The 18,814-nt window shown below is 37.0% G+C and overlaps 1 protein-coding gene across 2 annotated transcripts in view; it reads left to right on the top strand.

Annotated features, from left to right (window-relative positions):
• Positions 1 to 6,757: 6,757 nt before the first annotated feature.
• Positions 6,758 to 18,814, top strand: part of LOC124588421 (lysosomal alpha-mannosidase-like) — a 230,879-nt gene continuing 218,822 nt past the window's right edge. For both annotated transcript variants that reach the window (XM_047131612.1, XM_047131509.1), the window contains exon 1: positions 6,758 to 6,888. In XM_047131612.1, coding sequence (XP_046987568.1) covers positions 6,781 to 6,888 — 108 coding nt within the window. In that variant the 5' untranslated portion in view covers positions 6,758 to 6,780. The remainder of the gene's footprint in view (positions 6,889 to 18,814) is intronic.

The raw sequence follows: 18,814 nt of genomic DNA, 5'->3' as shown, positions 1-18,814 counted from the left end.
ACCTGTTGCTTCAGTTAGAAACTGATGAGCCTCAAGCAGAGGTAGGTGTAGACAGGACACAACAAACTTTCAATAGGAAATTGAAAAAGAATGTAGGAAAGTCATCGAAAAGGAAGAAAGTTTTGTTGTTAGGCAGTTCTCATGCCAGAGGTGTAGGCCAACTTCTGCAGGAGGAATTAGGACCAGAATACCAGGTCACAAATTTTTTCAAACCAAGTGCTAGTCTGGATCAGGTGACAGAGGATTTAGGTTCACTCTGTAAAGGATTTACCAGGGAAGACACCGTGGTTATTGTGGGAGGGCCAGGGAACAGCATCGACAGAGATCCTGGGTACAGTATAGAGTGTGACCTGGTAAAGATTGCGTCGGCATCGAGACACACCAATGTTGAATTTGTATCTGTCCTGAGACGCCATGACCGGCCTCATTTGAACTCTTCTGTTGGGAGAGTTAATTTGGAGTTGGAACGGCTGCTTGTGTCGGGTGCGGGGGCTCATATTGGTGTGGTTCCTGTTGATTATCTCAGTAGGGGGGACTATACCTGGCACGGCCTACATCTCAACAGGAAAGGGAAGGGGAAATTGGCTGGGGTAATAGCAGGAAATTTAAGGGGGGGAGGCACTGCCATGAATGGTAAAATACCAGTGGTTACAGGTGTTGGAGCAGCACCTTTTTTAGGATAGGTAACACAGAAAGATGTCAAGTTCTACGAGAGGTCAGGATTGAAACAAATCTTCAGTTTAGGAAAGAAATTCAACAGCACAATTCTAGCACATTGGATCACCAATCACAGCTATCAATTATAAATTTTCATCAATCACCAGAAATTTTATCTCCACCAAGTTGTATCTCAGTCCTAGGTAATTGCATTGATGAACTAAAGTCACCCAACCCAATTGACATAATCTGCCTCTCTGAACACCATGTGACCACTGGTATAGGAACTAGGCCTAAGCACAATGAGAAACTCAGACAGGAGAGTACTGCAAATGTTAGAATAAGGAAAGGTTCTCATAAAAGTATAATTAAAAATAATGTAAGTATATTTCATCAAAATATTGGGAGTTTAAAGAATAAAGTAGATGAGCTTCTGGTTTGTTTGGAAGATTTAGAAGCTGAGAATGAAATAGATATACTATGCCTGTCTGAGCATCACATTGTTACTGATATGGATAAGGTAAATGTAAGTGGTTATAAGCTCTCTGCACATGTAATGAGAGAAAATATGGAGAAAGGAGGAGTTGCCATATATGTCAAAAGTTATCATTGTGCAAAAAGTATAGAAACAAAAAAGTTTTGTGTAGAGAAACATATAGAAGCATGTGCCTGTGAGCTTAAATTAAATAAAGGCACATTTATAATTGTAACTGTATATAGGTCCCCATCAGGAAATTTTCATCTATTTCTGAAAAATTTGGACTCCTTGTTGTGCTATCTGTCAGACAGGGGGAAGCAAATTATTATTTGTGGGGACTTCAATGTAGATTCTCTGAAAGAGGGTAATAGGAAAAATGACCTTGAAGTATTACTCGGTTCTTTCAATTTGACACCCGTTATTGATTTTCCTACTCGGGTGGTAAAGGATAGCAGCTCACTGATAGATAACTTCTTTATAGACCAAGATAAGTTTAACCAGATAAATGCTCAGCCTGTTGAGAATGGTCTTTCTCATCATGGTGCACAGCTAGTTACAATATATGACATAGCTCCATTCAGCAATACTAAACAGTCCTCCAAAGTAGTACGTTCAGTCAACAATTTAACAATTGCAAATTTCAGGGAAAGCCTACAGCAGTTAGACTGGGATGAGGTGTACCGTGAACCTGATGCCATTTTAAAATATAATTTATTTCATGACATTTTTGTAAATGCATTTGAAAACTGCTTCCCCAAGAAAATAGTTAAATATACTCGTAAGAAACCTTGTAACAAACCATGGCTTACTAAGGGTATAAAAATATCTTGTAACCGGAAAAGGGAAATGTATCTGACAGCAAGAAAGAGTAGTGACCCAGAAACTATCAAAAATTATAAAAACTACTGTGTTATATTAAGAAAAGTTATTAAAAAATCCAGGAGTATGTGTATCATGTCTGAAATCAGCAACTCTGATAATAAAATTAAAACAATTTGAAATATTATTAAAAGAGAAACAGGTCAACCAAGAGCAGAGGAAGACAGTATTACCATAAAATTGAGTGAAAACTTTACGAACAAAAAGTCAGAAGTTGAAAATATTTTTAATAATCATTTTCTAAATGTTGTGAATATAGTAGGATCCAGGTGTTCATTAGAAGATGCTAGGCTGTTAATGGAAGAGGCCATACCTATGCAATTTGATACAATTGAAATCTCACCCAATTCTCCCTCTGAAATTAGGAAAATAATAAACTTGCTTAAAAGCAAAAACTCACATGGAATTGATGGCATTTCCAGCAAAATACTAAAAGCTTGTTCTCAACAGATAAGTAAGATTCTCAGCCACCTGTGTAATAGCTCTCTGGAACAGGGCATTTTCCCTGATAGACTGAAATATGCTATTGTTATACCTTTGCATAAAAAGGGGGATAGATCTGATGTCAACAATTACCATCCAATCTCCCTTCTAACAGCTTTATCCAAAATTTTTGAGAAAGTAATGTATTCAAGAGTAGCTTCACATATCTGTAAAAATGAAGTACTAACAAAATGTCAGTTTGGTTTCCAGAAAGGTTTTTCAACAGAAAATGCCATATATGCTTTCACCAGTCAAATTTTGAATGCTCTGAATAACCGAACACCACCCATTGGGATTTTTTGTGATCTCTCAAAGGCTTTTGATTGTGTAAATCATGAAATTCTGCTAGACAAGCTCAAGTATTGTGGCATGAGTGGGACAGTGCACAAATGGTTTAATTCATACCTAACTGGAAGAGTGCAGAAAGTTGAAATAAGTAGTTCTCGTAACATGCAAAGATCAGCACATTCCTCAAACTGGGGAACTATCAAGAATGGGGTTCCACAAGGGTCAGTCTTGGGTCCTTAGTTGTTCTTATTATATATTAATGACTTGCCATTCTACATTCATGAAGAGGCAAAGTTAGTTCTCTTTGCTGATGATACAAGTATAGTAATCACACCTGAGAAACATGAATTAACTGAGGAAATTGTCAATACTGTCTTTCAGAAAATTACTAAGTGGTTCCTTGTAAACAGACTCTCACTGAATTTTGATAAGACACAGTACATACAGTTCCGTACAGTGAATGGTATGACGCCATTAATAAATATAGACCTTAATCAGAAGCATATAGCTAAGGTAGAATATTCCAAATTTTTAGGTATGTCCATTGATGAGAGATTAAATTGGAAGAAACACATTGATGATCTGCTGAAACGTTTGAGTTCAGCTACTTATGCAATAAGGGTCATTGCAAATTTTGGTGATAAACATCTTAGTAAATTAGCTTACTACGCCTATTTTCACTCATTGCTTTCATATGGCATCATATTTTGGGGTAATTCATCACTGAGGAATAAACTATTTATTGCACAAAAGCGTGTAATCAGAATAATAGCTGGAGTCCACCCAAGATCATCCTGCAGACATTTATTTAAGGATCTAGGGATATTCACAGTAGCTTCTCAGTATATATACTCTCTTATGAAATTTGTTATTAACAACCAAACCCAATTCAAAAGTAATAGCAGTGTGCATAACTACAATACTAGGAGAAAGGACGATCTTCACTATTCAAGATTAAATCTAACTTTGGCACAGAAAGGGGTGAATTGTACCGGCACTAAAGTCTTTGGTCACTTACCAAATAGTATCAAAAGTCTGACAGATAACCAACAAGTATTTAAGAAGAAATTAAAAGAATTTCTGAATGACAACTCCTTCTACTCCATAGAGGAATTTCTAGATATAAATTAAGAAAAAAAAAAAAAAAAAAAAAATATTGAAAAAAAATAATAATAATAAAAAAATAAAAATAAAAAATAAAGAAAAACAAAAAAACACAAAAAAATAAAGTTGTTATATTAACTTAAGTATGTTGTTAAATTAACCTAATTATATCATGTATTGGAAAATTCGACTCATTCCACATCATTACGAAATATCGTATTCATGATCCATGGAACTAGTATTAATCTAATCTAATCTAATCTAATCGACCAGATGGCGAGGAGAGCTGTGTCAGAGAGCAGATTGGCGCTGACCAGGGCACGTAGCCACCTCCAGAGCTGACCAGGGCACGTAGCCACCTCCAGAGCTGGGAACGTTTGTCATTGCCTAGTTGCTCAACGGAGCACTTGCCGCGTTGCTGCCTCAGTTGAGCGTGCAAGCCGACATAGAACTGTCTCTTTGGCTAGAGTGTACCGGGTAGATGAGCCCCAGGCATCGACCAGGTCAGCAATCAAGTCCTCCTGGTCGTACAGGTGGGTGATGAGGCACAGAAACCTGTTTGACTCATCGAGTTTGTAATGGTCGAACACTTTCTCCACAATTTTGAAGCAGGTTGTTGCTCTGTCGGGATTAAACGGCGGCAGCGTCGGTAAGTATTGTAGAATGTTCGGTAGAACAGGTTGAGTTGAGTTTGTCAGGGCACTGCCTGAATCGAGCTGTTGTTGCTGTAGTATTCCAGGAGAGTGTGCCTCCAGGTAATGTGGCAACGATGGCTGTTCGGATGGCAGCGTGAAGGTGACACGTTGTGGTTGAGCGCGATCCGTCGCGGCACAGAAGGCCGACGTGGATGAGACACTGTAATGTGTCGATCGTGGTTGTGGAAGCTCAACAAATTGCGGGTGTGTTTGGATTGACGCGGCGCGGAAGACTGACGCGGATGAGGCACTGAGATGTGCCAAAAACAGTAGCAGAAGCTCGATTGGAGCCGGCGCATCGGCGACAGGTGAGAAAAAGTTCAATGTTTGAGATCATGTGTTAGCCCGTGGAGAGCTCAACGTATGATCAGAGCCGGGGCCACCTGTGTTGCAGGGAGGCTGCGGAGGTACGGGCTGTCCAGAAGCACAGTGTGGGAAATGACGTTGAACGTGGGACGGAATGTGTGATAGTTCACTGTTCATAGTCACTCCACTCAAAATGGTGTGTGGATAAGGTGAATGTCGTGGCACAGAACACTGAGGCATAGCAGTGGGACAGAGGTGGAGGTCAGGCACAGACAACAAGCTATTGTTCCTGTTGCAGGCCAAGGTATTGAAGCAGGAAGGCACGTGCTGATGCTGAACTGAGGCAGGCGCAGGCATGGTCGGAAGCTGAGGAGGTTGACCTGTGAACAAAGCAGTTCCGGCCATGTGGTATCCGCGTGGTACTGCACGGATAGTGGCGTGGCAAACCGTTGTCCTGACGGTGGTAGGTTATCCGTCGAAGCATTTGCAGAAATCGGCATTGATCCCGCACTGCATAGAGATCCAGAAGATGTAACTGCACCGTCGATGAGGGAGGGCACATGTGGCAGGAACAAAGGCGTCTGATAGCCGGAGTCATGCACACTCCTAACCTCACTTATTGTTGCAGGCACGAAAACGTCCGGCGAAATTTGCGTAATCGAAGAGTGAGAGGCATCGTATTGAAGTCCTCATGGGTGTACATCGCCCGCAACACGATGCATGTCGATCACAAAATCTGGCATTGTGCGTTGGGGCCGAAGTCATTGTTCGAATGCAGTGTCGAAGTAATACAGGCAAACATAACCGATGCAGAGGCCACGGACACAGTAAAACGGCGAAAACTGAAGACGTTACAACACGGGGTCACCAGTGAGGTGGATGCTCGGGTGAGATACACCAAACAACACCTTATAATCAGGAGTTCATTTATTCACCTCTTCACACAAGTAAGGCTTACAGAGAACTGGATGGCGGAACTACACAAAGATGATGTTTAGCTAGGTTCAAAGGTGATGCTCAGATCGATACTGGTGTCGATCTCATCGGCACCACAATAATTTATTGTTAATACATTATACAGAGTAAGTATCTATGAGTTCTTTGTCTCGTGTTAAAGTACACATTAACTTGTTCTACATCCCTGAAGTTTTTGCTTCTTCGTAGGAGCTATGGAACATTATGAATGAATGAATGAATCCATGTTTTCCTGTTTCTGTTTCCCAGTCTTTGATCTTACTAATTCATAATTAATTGTTGGCCCAAGAACAGGTCATTATATTTGTTGACCATTTGCTAGGTCAAATTTAGACAGGTGTAGTATACATCTTGGAATGACCTTAGAGAACCAGAAAAGGATTGCAGGAATGTGTGATAAACTGATAGAATACTACCACAATTATCAGAAACACAGATGTTTCTAAAAACTGTGACTGGTGGAAAATCGTTCAACTATTGATTGTTTAAGCGTCCTGTGTGTTCATTATTCACAATAACTGAAATAAAACAAAGAATCTACAATACAATCAAAGAAAATTAGACCATAACTATTGCACCTCCTTAGTAAAGAATAGGATCTCTGGCAACATGAATGTAAGTAACAGATACTGAATACTCTAAATTGTAACAGATAGATTGAAAATATTAGCCATTCAGGAAGCTATGAACGTGAAAGAAACTGTACCTCTCAAAATTCTGTTATCTTTCTTATCAGGGCTATTAATCACTGTCTCTTAAAAAGTGTATCTGATAGCAACTTAACTGGCAGTTATTTATTGTGTACTTGTCCAGAATTTTTATCAGCAAGCCACTTGTTTTTATCTTGTTTCATCATGAAAACAAAGAAGAAAAATTTCATGTGTGTTCTAGTTTCGCTGCAGTCCACAGTACAGCATGAAATCTGACAGAAATATTCTTTTGGTAGTGTTTTTAACTCTACTATTACTTTACCAGGCATTTCCATTGGAAGAATCAGTTAAGGAAGTTACATGTGGATATAAAGTAGGTATTTTTGTGCTGTTGTGAATAATCTGTTTAAAAAATTGGCTAACTAGGATCCTGTAACAATGTCAGTTTCTCTTCTTAGTTTTCCATTACTCCTTTCTCTTCTCCTCATGTTGTCTGCCCCTCTCTTCTGTCTACATTGCTCCTCATTTCTTATTTCTTCTGCCTTGAAAGAGTTCTAAATTTATTATTTTATTTTCAAAGCTTCTTTCTGGTATTTACAGTCTCTTTGGTTGTTTCTTTCCAGTTCTTTTCTTATTTTTCTAATCTATGTTGCTGTCAATTTCTTTTTTTTTTCCAGATATACAGCAGTATTTTTTTTCATTAGCCTGTTCTCATTTTTTAAGTAGTCCTGTCCAAAGAAAGTTAATCTTCACATTGGCATTACTTCATTTATTTTTATATTTTTGGAAATTTTCTCATTACTTCCCATTTTCCAACCATCTATAGTTCATGTTGCACCCAGTTATTTTTGTAAATATATGTCCTCCAAGTGTCTCTGTTCTGCTCAGCTTATATATCTTTGCTGAGTGTTTATACACTATTAACATTGTGGTTTTTGTGCTGTGGTATAGTGTTTGGTTTGCTTTCCTATATACACATTTGTTGTTGTAGTTAGCTTTTGTCAAAACATATCCACTTGGCACATTATTAATTCATAGATCAACTGTGAATTTAGTGTTGTATGTTCCTTCTCTCTTTCTCCTTTCTTCCTGAAATTTTTTTCAGAAGATTTATTTGAGTAACTGCTTCTGTTGGCTTTTCTAAAAATCTTGAAAAATTGTCTGCAAAAGCCAGGCAGTTTACCTTAATTGCATTTGATTTCTTTTCCAGAATTATTGGTTCAGTTTTTCAATTTTTAGTTACATGTTCTAGATTCTTACATTTGTTTCTGAAACACATTTCAAGAGTGGATGTGATAAGTTTTATCACTGTGTAAGATCAGTTGTAGTGCAAATGGCTAAGATATTTCTCCCATTAATTTAACTTTATATACCATATCATATTTGTCAATTTCACAAATAATGTTTGCTTATTTTGCTTTAACATCAAATGGTCAAATAGGTTTACCTATGGTTTCCCTATCTACCAAGTTAAATGCTTTCTTGAAATCAATAAATTATATTGTTATAAGTTTACTGGTCAATATTGTGTCTTGAATTATTGTTTTTAATTTAAAAGTGTGTTCTGTGCAGAATATTTCATTTTGAAAACCACCATGATACTCCCCCAGTTCTTTGTCTATAGCTACTTCAAGTGAATTCAGCAGAATTCTTGATAATATTTTGTTTGCCACTGACAGAAGTGACACTACATGTAGTTGTCAACAATTTGTTTGTATTTCTTGTTATATAATGTGGGTGATTAATGTTGTTTCTTCTGTGTTATTTTCTGGTTTCCAAATGTTCTCAAATAGCAACCAAGGATCACTTGTAATCTTTGAACATTCCAATAATTCTGCTATAATTAAATCTTTACTGCTTGCTATCTTATTACTTGTTTTGTTTTCTTTATTATTTCTGTTTTTATTTTTATTTTGGTTTCCTGTGTGTTGTGATTCAGTGAACAATTTTTAACTAATTTTTCAAATGTTTATATCACAGAGTGATGGTTTGCCTTCTTTTATTTCTGTTTGTTGTCCTTGGTGTCAACATACCGGCTGAAAAAATAGAGCGTGAAAGTTCAGTCCTGTCTACTGTAAATGATGTAGCCAACAGGCTCCTATGAAAATGCAGATTTACTCATGTATGTTAATGGTAATCAGTTAAAATTGAAAAAATGAATTTTATTTATTTGGTCCTGTTGATTACATATTACACAACCAGTATACAAGTAATACAGGACAAGTCAATTGATACAATACAGTAGTGCATGAACATTTATACATCACATTGCACAGACATTTGTTTATTTACCAAGAACAATTACTTGCATGCAATATTAAAGCCCGCCTTATGCCAAAAACAGTTTAAGTGACTGTTTAAAATAGTAGAATAAGTGATAGTGCACATTTTTATGCTACTGACATACATAAGCAGGTAAATTTGCTTCATGGCGATGGTTTGGATTGAATACAAATTTTAACTGCATTCATCAAGAAGAGGTTTAAGTGAATGCTCAAGAGTGTGGGATACATAGAGTTCACATTTTCTCGAAATGACATAGATAAATTTACATTTTATCACCACAGCTTCAGCTAAACTACAAGTAACAGCATCACACTTTATCTTTAAGGGAGTGCTTTTCTTAGGCATTTTCCCCCACTCTTATATCTTATAACTCTAAGTAGTCATTAATTTTATAGAAAGTTTGTTTGATGATGAATAATTTAAGGAAGCAGATGCCAAAACAAGAGGGGAAGTAAAAATATCCCAACTTGCTTCATCACAACAGGAGTTCCACATTATCAGTTTTTGATTTAGACATACGAATAAAAGACACTATGACAGTATTAGAAAAGGATAGTTGCTGCTCTTCATACAGAGGAGAAGCAGATGCTATGTCACAGCCAGGCACAACAAAAAGACTGCCAAATAAAGCTTTTAGTAAGACAGGCCTTCATCAGATTAGACAATACACACACACACACACACACACACACACACACACACACACACACACACACACACACCAAACCAAGTATCCGCTATAAAAGAAGGTGTGAAGCTGAATCATTGAGTGTGAAAAATCATTTTGAAGCAGCAGCTGTACAGTTGAATGAAATACAGGGAAAAGTCATAGTCATGGCAATATACAGACCACCTACTGGTGATGCAGACATATTCTTTAACCAATTAGAAATATTGCTTAACACTCTGTTCACTAATAGAGCCACTGTAGTTGTGTGTGGTGACTTCAATATTAATCTTATGAGTGAATCTAGGCTAAAAGACCAGTTCCTAAATCTGTTATGTAGTTTCAACCTGCTTCCATACACACACACACAAGAATAACAAATAATATAGACAGTCTTATTGATAATATATTTTCAAAGTTGAAGTAACAAATACTGATTTGAGATTATCAGACCACAATGCTCTTGTTCTCAGAATTCCTTCAAGGCCACTGAAAGAGAAAAAAACACACTTCATGTATAAAAGAAATTTTTCTACAGAAAACTGTGTAGAATTCATAAATATGCTAACCAATGAGGCTTGGGCAGAAGTACTATCCCTAACAAATACAAATGATGCATATAACACATTCTCTTCCATTTTCATGGGATATTTTGAAATGTGTTTTCCAAAAAATCTGTCAAAAATCAGGTCATATGGCAATACAAAGCCAAGTTCTTTGATCACAGCTGGCATCAAAACTTCCTGTGGAACTCTAAAGAGACTAATTTCTAAAATGAAAGCATCCACAGACCCACAATTCGTAGAATATGTCAAGAATTACAAGAGGGTGTATAGAAAAGTAATTGCTAAAGCAAAATTCACGAGTAATGATAGTTTTATAAGACAGTCTGAAAACAAATCAAAAACCATATGGGGTATTGTGAAGACTGAAATGGGGAAGAGTTGTGAAAACCAGGACATTAGCCTCAAAAATTTAAAAAATGTCAATATTAATAAACAAGATTTGCCAAATTATATTAACAGTTATTTCATAAATGCAACAACTTCATTAAGCTTAAAATTTACAAATGAAGAAATACCTGAATATACAAAAACAGCATGTATGATGGGGGTGAGCCAATAAATGAGGGTGAAGTGTTGAAAGTGATACAAAGTTTGAAAGCCAAAATGTCGGCTGGCATAGATGAGGTGCCTGTGTCAATTATAACAAGGACAGCACCACAAATTGCAAAGCCCTTTGCACACATAGCCAATTTATTATTCAGTGAAGGAGTTTCTTGTCTATATAAATGATTTTCACACCTCACATGATGCAGCCAAAGCAATAATATTTGCAGATGATACTAGTGTGATGATAAGTGCACCAAAGCAATTGCTACCAACAACTGCTGATAAAGTACTAAATTACATTCACTCTTGGTTCAATGCAAACAGGTTGACATTGAATGCAAATAAAACAAATTATACGCAGTTTGGGCAAAGATGTCAAAATGTAAATCTCGATTTGGTGTGGGGTGACAAAGCCTTAGACAGAGTGACATCCACAAAATTGCTGGGGATTCATGTGGATGAAAACTTAAATTTTAATGACCATGTAATGAAACTTTCACAGAAACTTAATTCAGCCTGTTTTGCCCTCAGAATTATTACAAATGTTTGCACTTCAGAGGGTGCCAGAATGGCATATTTCGGCTATTTTCAATCTCTTGCCACATACGGAATAATATTTTGGGGTTCCACAAAAGGGCGCCTAAAACAAACTTTTTTTGTTGCAGAAGACGGCCATCCGAATAACAACTCACAGTCATCCACAGACAAAGCTTAGAATACTTACTATACCATCATTATACATATACAAATGTGTACTGTATGTTAGGACCCACATTGCAGATTTTCAGACAAATGCCAACTTTCATACCCGTAATAGTGCAGCACTCCATACTCAGCAAACAAAAAAAATGAATACACAAGGGCATGTGAGCCATATCAGTGCAAAACCGTACAATGCACTGCCAGTCAACATCAGGCAGTTAGAAGATGATAACAAATTTAAAACAGAATTTAAAAAATTTCTAGTAGAACAATGTTTTTATTCTGTAAATGACTATGTAGGTCAATAAATTTTTTCTGGTGATATTTATAAAGGCAAAATTGGAAATAATCTATCTGTACCTAATCATTCATTACCTAATCATTCATTACATTTACATACTTAAAGGACAGCTGTTGTGTGATGTAAATATATACTTAAGCAGTGTTGTGTATATAAGGACTTGCCGTTTAGGGAGGACAAAACTAAAGCCTTATGAAAAACAGACTAAGCATTTAAAATAACAAGCAGGGATGTATATAGGCTATATTAATTTCATTGTATTATAATTAACTTCATTGTACTATTTTGTTTTGTACTTTTTTACGTATATATTGTTTGTGCCCCATTTCTTTGAAATGGCTTGCATGTACCCTTGACAACATCCATGCAATATTTATTGTCAATGGATTTATAAATAAAATAAAATAAAATAAAAAAATAACTGATAAAAACATGACCACAGTATCTGTCTGCCAAGGCTATTCTGGATTTTCTGTTAAAGTGCAGTATGGTGTTCTATTTCTAACCTCAAGAGCCTATTAAAGAATAATCATAACAGGACTTAAGATGATGAGTAACATATTCACCTCATAATTATATGAAATTCTGTATGTTACTCTGCACTATATAAGGAATGTATCTGTCCAGTAACAAAAGGACCAAATAATGACTGGAGTGAACCATTATTCGTGTACTAACCACTATTGGCCCATATTACTATGAACAGTGCTCTGGTAATTCAGCATGCCTCATGAACTGTGGCAAAAATCCAGCCTGCCCCTTTCTGTCTTCTAGTTCTAAATCCAACTACAGTCCTTCGTTAATGATACGCAATGAGCACAATATGGAGAAAAGATTCCATGAAAAGTCAACAAACTACATTGTATGATTAATTTAAAAATGAAATATTAATGATGAAATGGATTTCTGCTGCAGCTCAAGTCTGTAAATCTTTATATTAGATTAGATTAGATTAATACTAGTTCCATGGATCATGAATACGATATTTCGTAATGATGTGGAACGAGTCGAATTTTCCAATACATGACATAATTAGGTTAATTTAACAACGTACTTAAGTTAATACAACAACTTTTTTTTTCTTTATTCTTTTTTTCTTTATTTTTTATTTTATTTTTTTAATATTTTTGGTTTTTTTTTATTAATTTATATCTAAAAATTCCTCTATGGAGTAGAAGGAATTGTCATTCAGAAATTCTTTTAATTTCTTCTTAAATACTTGTTGGTTATCTGTCAGACTTTTGACACTATTTGGTAAGTGACCAAAGGCTTTAGTGCCAGTATAATTCACCCCTTTCTGTGCCAAAGTTAGATTTAATCTTGAATAGTGAAGATCGTCCTTTCTCCTAGTATTGTAGTTATGCACACTGCTATTACTTTTGAATTGGGTTTGGTTGTTAATAACAAATTTCATAAGAGAGTATATATACTGAGAAGCTACTGTGAATATCCCTAGATCCTTAAATAAATGTCTGCAGGATGATCTTGGGTGGACTCCAGCTATTATTCTGATTACACGCTTTTGTGCAATAAATAGTTTATTCCTCAGTGATGAATTACCCCAAAATATGATGCCATATGAAAGCAATGAGTGAAAATAGGCGTAGTAAGCTAATTTACTAAGATGTTTATCACCAAAATTTGCAATGACCCTTATTGCATAAGTAGCTGAACTCAAACGTTTCAGCAGATCATCAATGTGTTTCTTCCAATTTAATCTCTCATCAATGGACATACCTAAAAATTTGGAATATTCTACCTTAGCTATATGCTTCTGATTAAGGTCTATATTTATTAATGGCGTCATACCATTCACTGTACGGAACTGTATGTACTGTGTCTTATCAAAATTCAGTGAGAGTCTGTTTACAAGGAACCACTTAGTAATTTTCTGAAAGACAGTATTGACAATTTCCTCAGTTAATTCATGTTTCTCAGGTGTGATTACTATACTTGTATCATCAGCAAAGAGAACTAACTTTGCCTCTTCATGAATGTAGAATGGCAAGTCATTAATATATAATAAGAACAACTAAGGACCCAAGACTGACCCTTGTGGAACCCCATTCTTGATAGTTCCCCAGTTTGAGGAATGTGCTGATCTTTGCATGTTACGAGAACTACTTATTTCAACTTTCTGCACTCTTCCAGTTAGGTATGAATTAAACCATTTGTGCACTGTCCCACTCATGCCACAATACTTGAGCTTGTCTAGCAGAATTTCATGATTTACACAATCAAAAGCCTTTGAGAGATCACAAAAAATCCCAATGGGTGGTGTTCGGTTATTCAGAGCATTCAAAATTTGACTGGTGAAAGCATATATGGCATTTTCTGTTGAAAAACCTTTCTGGAAACCAAACTGACATTTTGTTAGTACTTCATTTTTACAGATATGTGAAGCTACTCTTGAATACATTACTTTCTCAAAAATTTTGGATAAAGCTGTTAGAAGGGAGATTGGATGGTAATTGTTGACATCAGATCTATCCCCCTTTTTATGCAAAGGTATAACAATAGCATATTTCAGTCTATCAGGGAAAATGCCCTGTTCCAGAGAGCTATTACACAGGTGGCTGAGAATCTTACTTATCTGTTGAGAACAAGCTTTTAGTATTTTGCTGGAAATGCCATCAATTCCATGTGAGTTTTTGCTTTTAAGCAAGTTTATTATTTTCCTAATTTCAGAGGGAGAATTGGGTGAGATTTCAATTGTATCAAATTGCATAGGTATGGCCTCTTCCATTAACAGCCTAGCATCTTCTAATGAACACCTGGATCCTACTATATTCACAACATTTAGAAAATGATTATTAAAAATATTTTCAACTTCTGACTTTTTGTTCGTAAAGTTTTCACTCAATTTTATGGTAATACTGTCTTCCTCTGCTCTTGGTTGACCTGTTTCTCTTTTAATAATATTTCAAATTGTTTTAATTTTATTATCAGAGTGGCTGATTTCAGACATGATACACATACTCCTGGATTTTTTAATAACTTTTCTTAATATAACACAGTAGTTTTTATAATTTTTGATAGTTTCTGGGTCACTACTCTTTCTTGCTGTCAGATACAGTTCTCTTTTCCGGTTACAAGATGTTTTTATACCCTTAGTAAGCCATGGTTTGTTACAAGATTTCTTACGAGTATATTTAACTATTTTCTTGGGGAAGCAGTTTTCAAATGCATTTACAAAAATGTCATGAAATAAATTATATTTTAAATTGGCATCAGGTTCACGGTACACCTCATCCCAGTCTAACTGCTGTAGGCTTTCCCTGAAATTTGCAATTGTTAAATTGTTGACTGAACGTACTACTTTGGAGGACTGTTTAGTATTGCTGAATGGAGCTATGTCATATATTGTGACTAGCTGTGCACCATGATCAGAAAGACCATTCTCAACAGGCTGAGCATTTATCTGGTTAAACTTATCTTGGTCTATAAAGAAGTTATCTATCAGTGAGCTGCTATCCTTTACCACCCGAGTAGGAAAATCAATAACGGGTGTCAAATTGAAAGAACCGAGTAATACTTCAAGGTCATTTTTCCTATTACCCTCTTTCAGAGAATCTACACTGAAGTCCCCACAAATAATAATTTGCTTCCCCCTGTCTGACAGATAGCACAACAAGGAGTCCAAATTTTTCAGAAATAGATGAAAATTTCCTGATGGGGACCTATATACAGTTACAATTATAAATGTGCCTTTATTTAATTTAAGCTCACAGGCACATTCTTCTATATGGTTCTCTACACAAAACTTTTTTGTTTCTATACTTTTTGCACAATGATAACTTTTGACATATATGGCAACTCCTCCTTTCTCCATATTTTCTCTCATTACATGTGCAGAGAGCTTATAACCACTTACATTTACCTTATCCATATCAGTAACAATGTGATGCTCAGACAGGCATAGTATATCTATTTCATTCTCAGCTTGTAAATCTTCTAAACAAACCAGAAGCTCATCTACTTTATTCTTTAAGCTCCCAATATTTTGATGAAATATACTTACATTATTTTTAATTATACTTTTATGAGAACCTTTCCTTATTCTAACATTTACAGTACTCTCCTTTTTGATTATATATTATAACACAAAGAACAGTCTACTGTATTGTATAGTATTTGTATTTGTCTGATAACATGCATTTTACAGATCATCTGATCATATTGTACAGGAGGCAGAGACCTAAAATATTCATTGTCTTCTTAGTATAACATTACATACAAATTGTGGCCCAACATTGTTTCACTCATAATACAGTAGAACTATTGTCTGAGTCTTTAATTATCATTGACAAAAAGTTTTAGAAATATAGCTGGTTGATTAGATTATCAATGGGAATAATAGGTTCCATTTAACTAAAGCAATAGATCCAGGATAGATCTGGCTTGTTGTTCAGGGCTCTGAGACAGAGCCATCTCCAAAAATGAAGTTAAAAAATACACACATAAAAAAAAGTTTTGCATCACCTCAGTCCCAAGAGTTCTGGAACATGTACGGAAAATTGGAATAGAGATAAACATAAACATTTCCACCCTTTTTATTACTCATGAAAACCACACATTGCATATTGTACCACCATACAGCAAGACCTTCAGAGGTGGTGATCCAGATTGCTGTACACACCAGTAGCTCCGATACCCAATAGCACGTGCTGATGCATTGATGCATGCCTGTATTCGTCATGGCATACTATCCACAAGTTCATCAAGGCACTGTTGTTCCAGATTGTCCCACTCCCCAACAGCAATTCGGCATAGATCCCTCAGAGGGGCTGGTGGGTCATGTTGCTCATAAACAGCTCTTTTCAATCTATCCCAGGCATTTTTGATAGGGTTCATGTCTGGAAAACATGCTGGCCACACTAGTCAAGCAATGTCGTTATCCTGAAGGAAGTCATTCACAACACGTGCACGATAGGAGCATGACCTGTCTTCCATGAAGATGAATGCCTCGCCAATATGCTAGCAATAGGGTTGCACTATCAGTCGGAGGATGGCATTCGTATATCGTACAGCCATTATGGTGCTATCCATGACCACCAGCAGCATAAGTTGCCCCCACATAATGCCACACCAAAACAGCAGGGAACGTCCACCTTCTTGCACTTGCTGGACAGTGTGTCTAAGGCGTTCAGCCTGACCGGGTTGCCTCCAAACACGTCTTCAATGATTGTCTGGTTGAAGACACATGCAACACTCATTGGTGAAGAGAACGTGATCCCAATCCTGAGGGGTCCATTTGACATGTTGTTGGGCCCATCTGTACTATGCTCCATGGTGTCATGGTTGCAAAGAAGAACCTTGCTTGGACGTCGGGAGTGAAGATTCACATTATGCAACCTACTGCAGACAGTTTGAGTTGTAACACGACGTCCTGTGGCTGCACAAAAAGCATTATTCAACATGGTGGCATTGCTGTCAGGGTTCCTCCAACCCATAGTCCATAGGTAGTGGTCATCCACTGCAGTAGTAGCCCTTGGGCAGCCTGAGCGAGGCATGTCATTGACATTTCCTGTCTCTCTGTATCTCCTCTATGTCCAAACAACATCGCTTTGGTTCACTCCAAGATGCCTTGTTGAGAGCCCTTCCTGGCACAAAGTAATAATGCAGACATGATCGAACCAAGGTATTGGCTGTCTAGGCATGGTTGAACTACAGACAATGCAAGCTGTGTACCTCCTTCCTGGTGGAACAACTGGAACCAATTGGCTGTCTCACCCCCTCCGTCTAATAGGTGCTGCTGATGCATGGTTGTTTACACCTTTGGGTGAGTTTAGTGACATCTCAGAACAGTCAAAGGGACTGTGTCTGTGATACAGTATGCACAGTCAAAGTCTGTCTTCAGGAGTTCTGCGAACTGGGATGATGCAAAACTTTTTCTGATCTTTGTATGTTTCACTAATGCGTTACAGAATTTAAATAATCAGGAAGCATTTAGAATACTTTTCACTCAGATTTAAATAATGATGGTGCATGATATAAAAACTGTTGATACTGAGTGATGGCTTTCAAATAGGTAGAAGACTTTAGGCTGTGCCTTGGAGGGCTGGTTAGCTCCATGTAACAGTGATGGAGTATAGCTCTTCATGGCTCTAGAAGGCTCAAAAAGCAGAGATTGAGGATGTTATTGTTGTTGTGGTCTTCTGTCCTGAGACTGGTTTGATGCAGCTCTCCATGCTACTCTATCCTGTGCAAGCTTCTTCATCTCCCAGTACCTACTGCAGCCTACATCCGTCTGAATCTGTTTATTGTATTCATTTCTTGGTCTCCCTCTACGATTTTTACCCCCCACGCTGCCCTCCAGTACTAAATTGGTGATCCCTTGATGCCTCAGAACATGTCCTACCAACCGATCCCTTCTTCTAGTCAAGCTGTACCACAAACTCCTCTTCTCCCCAATTCTATTCAATACTTTCTCATTAGTTATGTGATCTAGCCATCTAATCTTCAGCATTCTTCTGCAGCACCACATTTCGAAAGCTTCTATTCTCTTCTTGTCCAAACTATTTATCGTCCATGTTTCACTTCCATACATGGCTACACTCCATACAAATACTTTCAGAAACGACTTCCTGACACTTAAATCAATACTCGATGTTAACAAATTTCTCTTCTTCATAAATGGTTTCCTTGCCATTGCCAGACTACATTTTATATCCTCTCTACTCTGACCATCATCAGTTATTTTGCTCCCCAAATAGCAAAACTCCTTTACTACTTTAAGTGTCTCATTTCCTAATCTAATTCCCTCAGCATCACCCAACTTAATTCGACTACATTCCATTATCCTCATTTTGCTTTTGTTGATGTTCATCTTATATCCTCCTTTCAAGACACTGTCCATTTGGTTCAACTGCTCTTGCAAGTCCTTTAGGGTAGCACATGATCTCTGAGGTGCATATACTTTTACAAAGTGGGTATGTTATAAAGAAGGGGCTTCATCATGTGTATTACATTGGAGCTCCCATCTATCAATAATCCCACTCTCTGTGAATGCACAGACTGAGATGCTTCCCCTGAAACTGGGAAAGAGACTGCACCTGGCTCATGATCTTTATCAGCCACAGACAGCACCTGAACCTGTTTGTCAGACAAACTGCAAAGGCCTTTTGATTTGTATCCCAGAATATCTTTCATTGCCTGCAACAACCTGTCACTTGATCACAAGTGAGGTGTCAATCTCAATGTGGGCTGTAACCAGAATGACCAAAGTAGT

Source organism: Schistocerca americana, chromosome 1 (genome assembly GCF_021461395.2).
Source record: "Schistocerca americana isolate TAMUIC-IGC-003095 chromosome 1, iqSchAmer2.1, whole genome shotgun sequence".
NCBI classification, from domain to species: domain Eukaryota; kingdom Metazoa; phylum Arthropoda; class Insecta; order Orthoptera; family Acrididae; genus Schistocerca; species Schistocerca americana.
The sequence above is the reverse complement of the archived record's forward strand: the minus strand, read 5'-3'. Positions and strand labels throughout refer to the sequence as shown.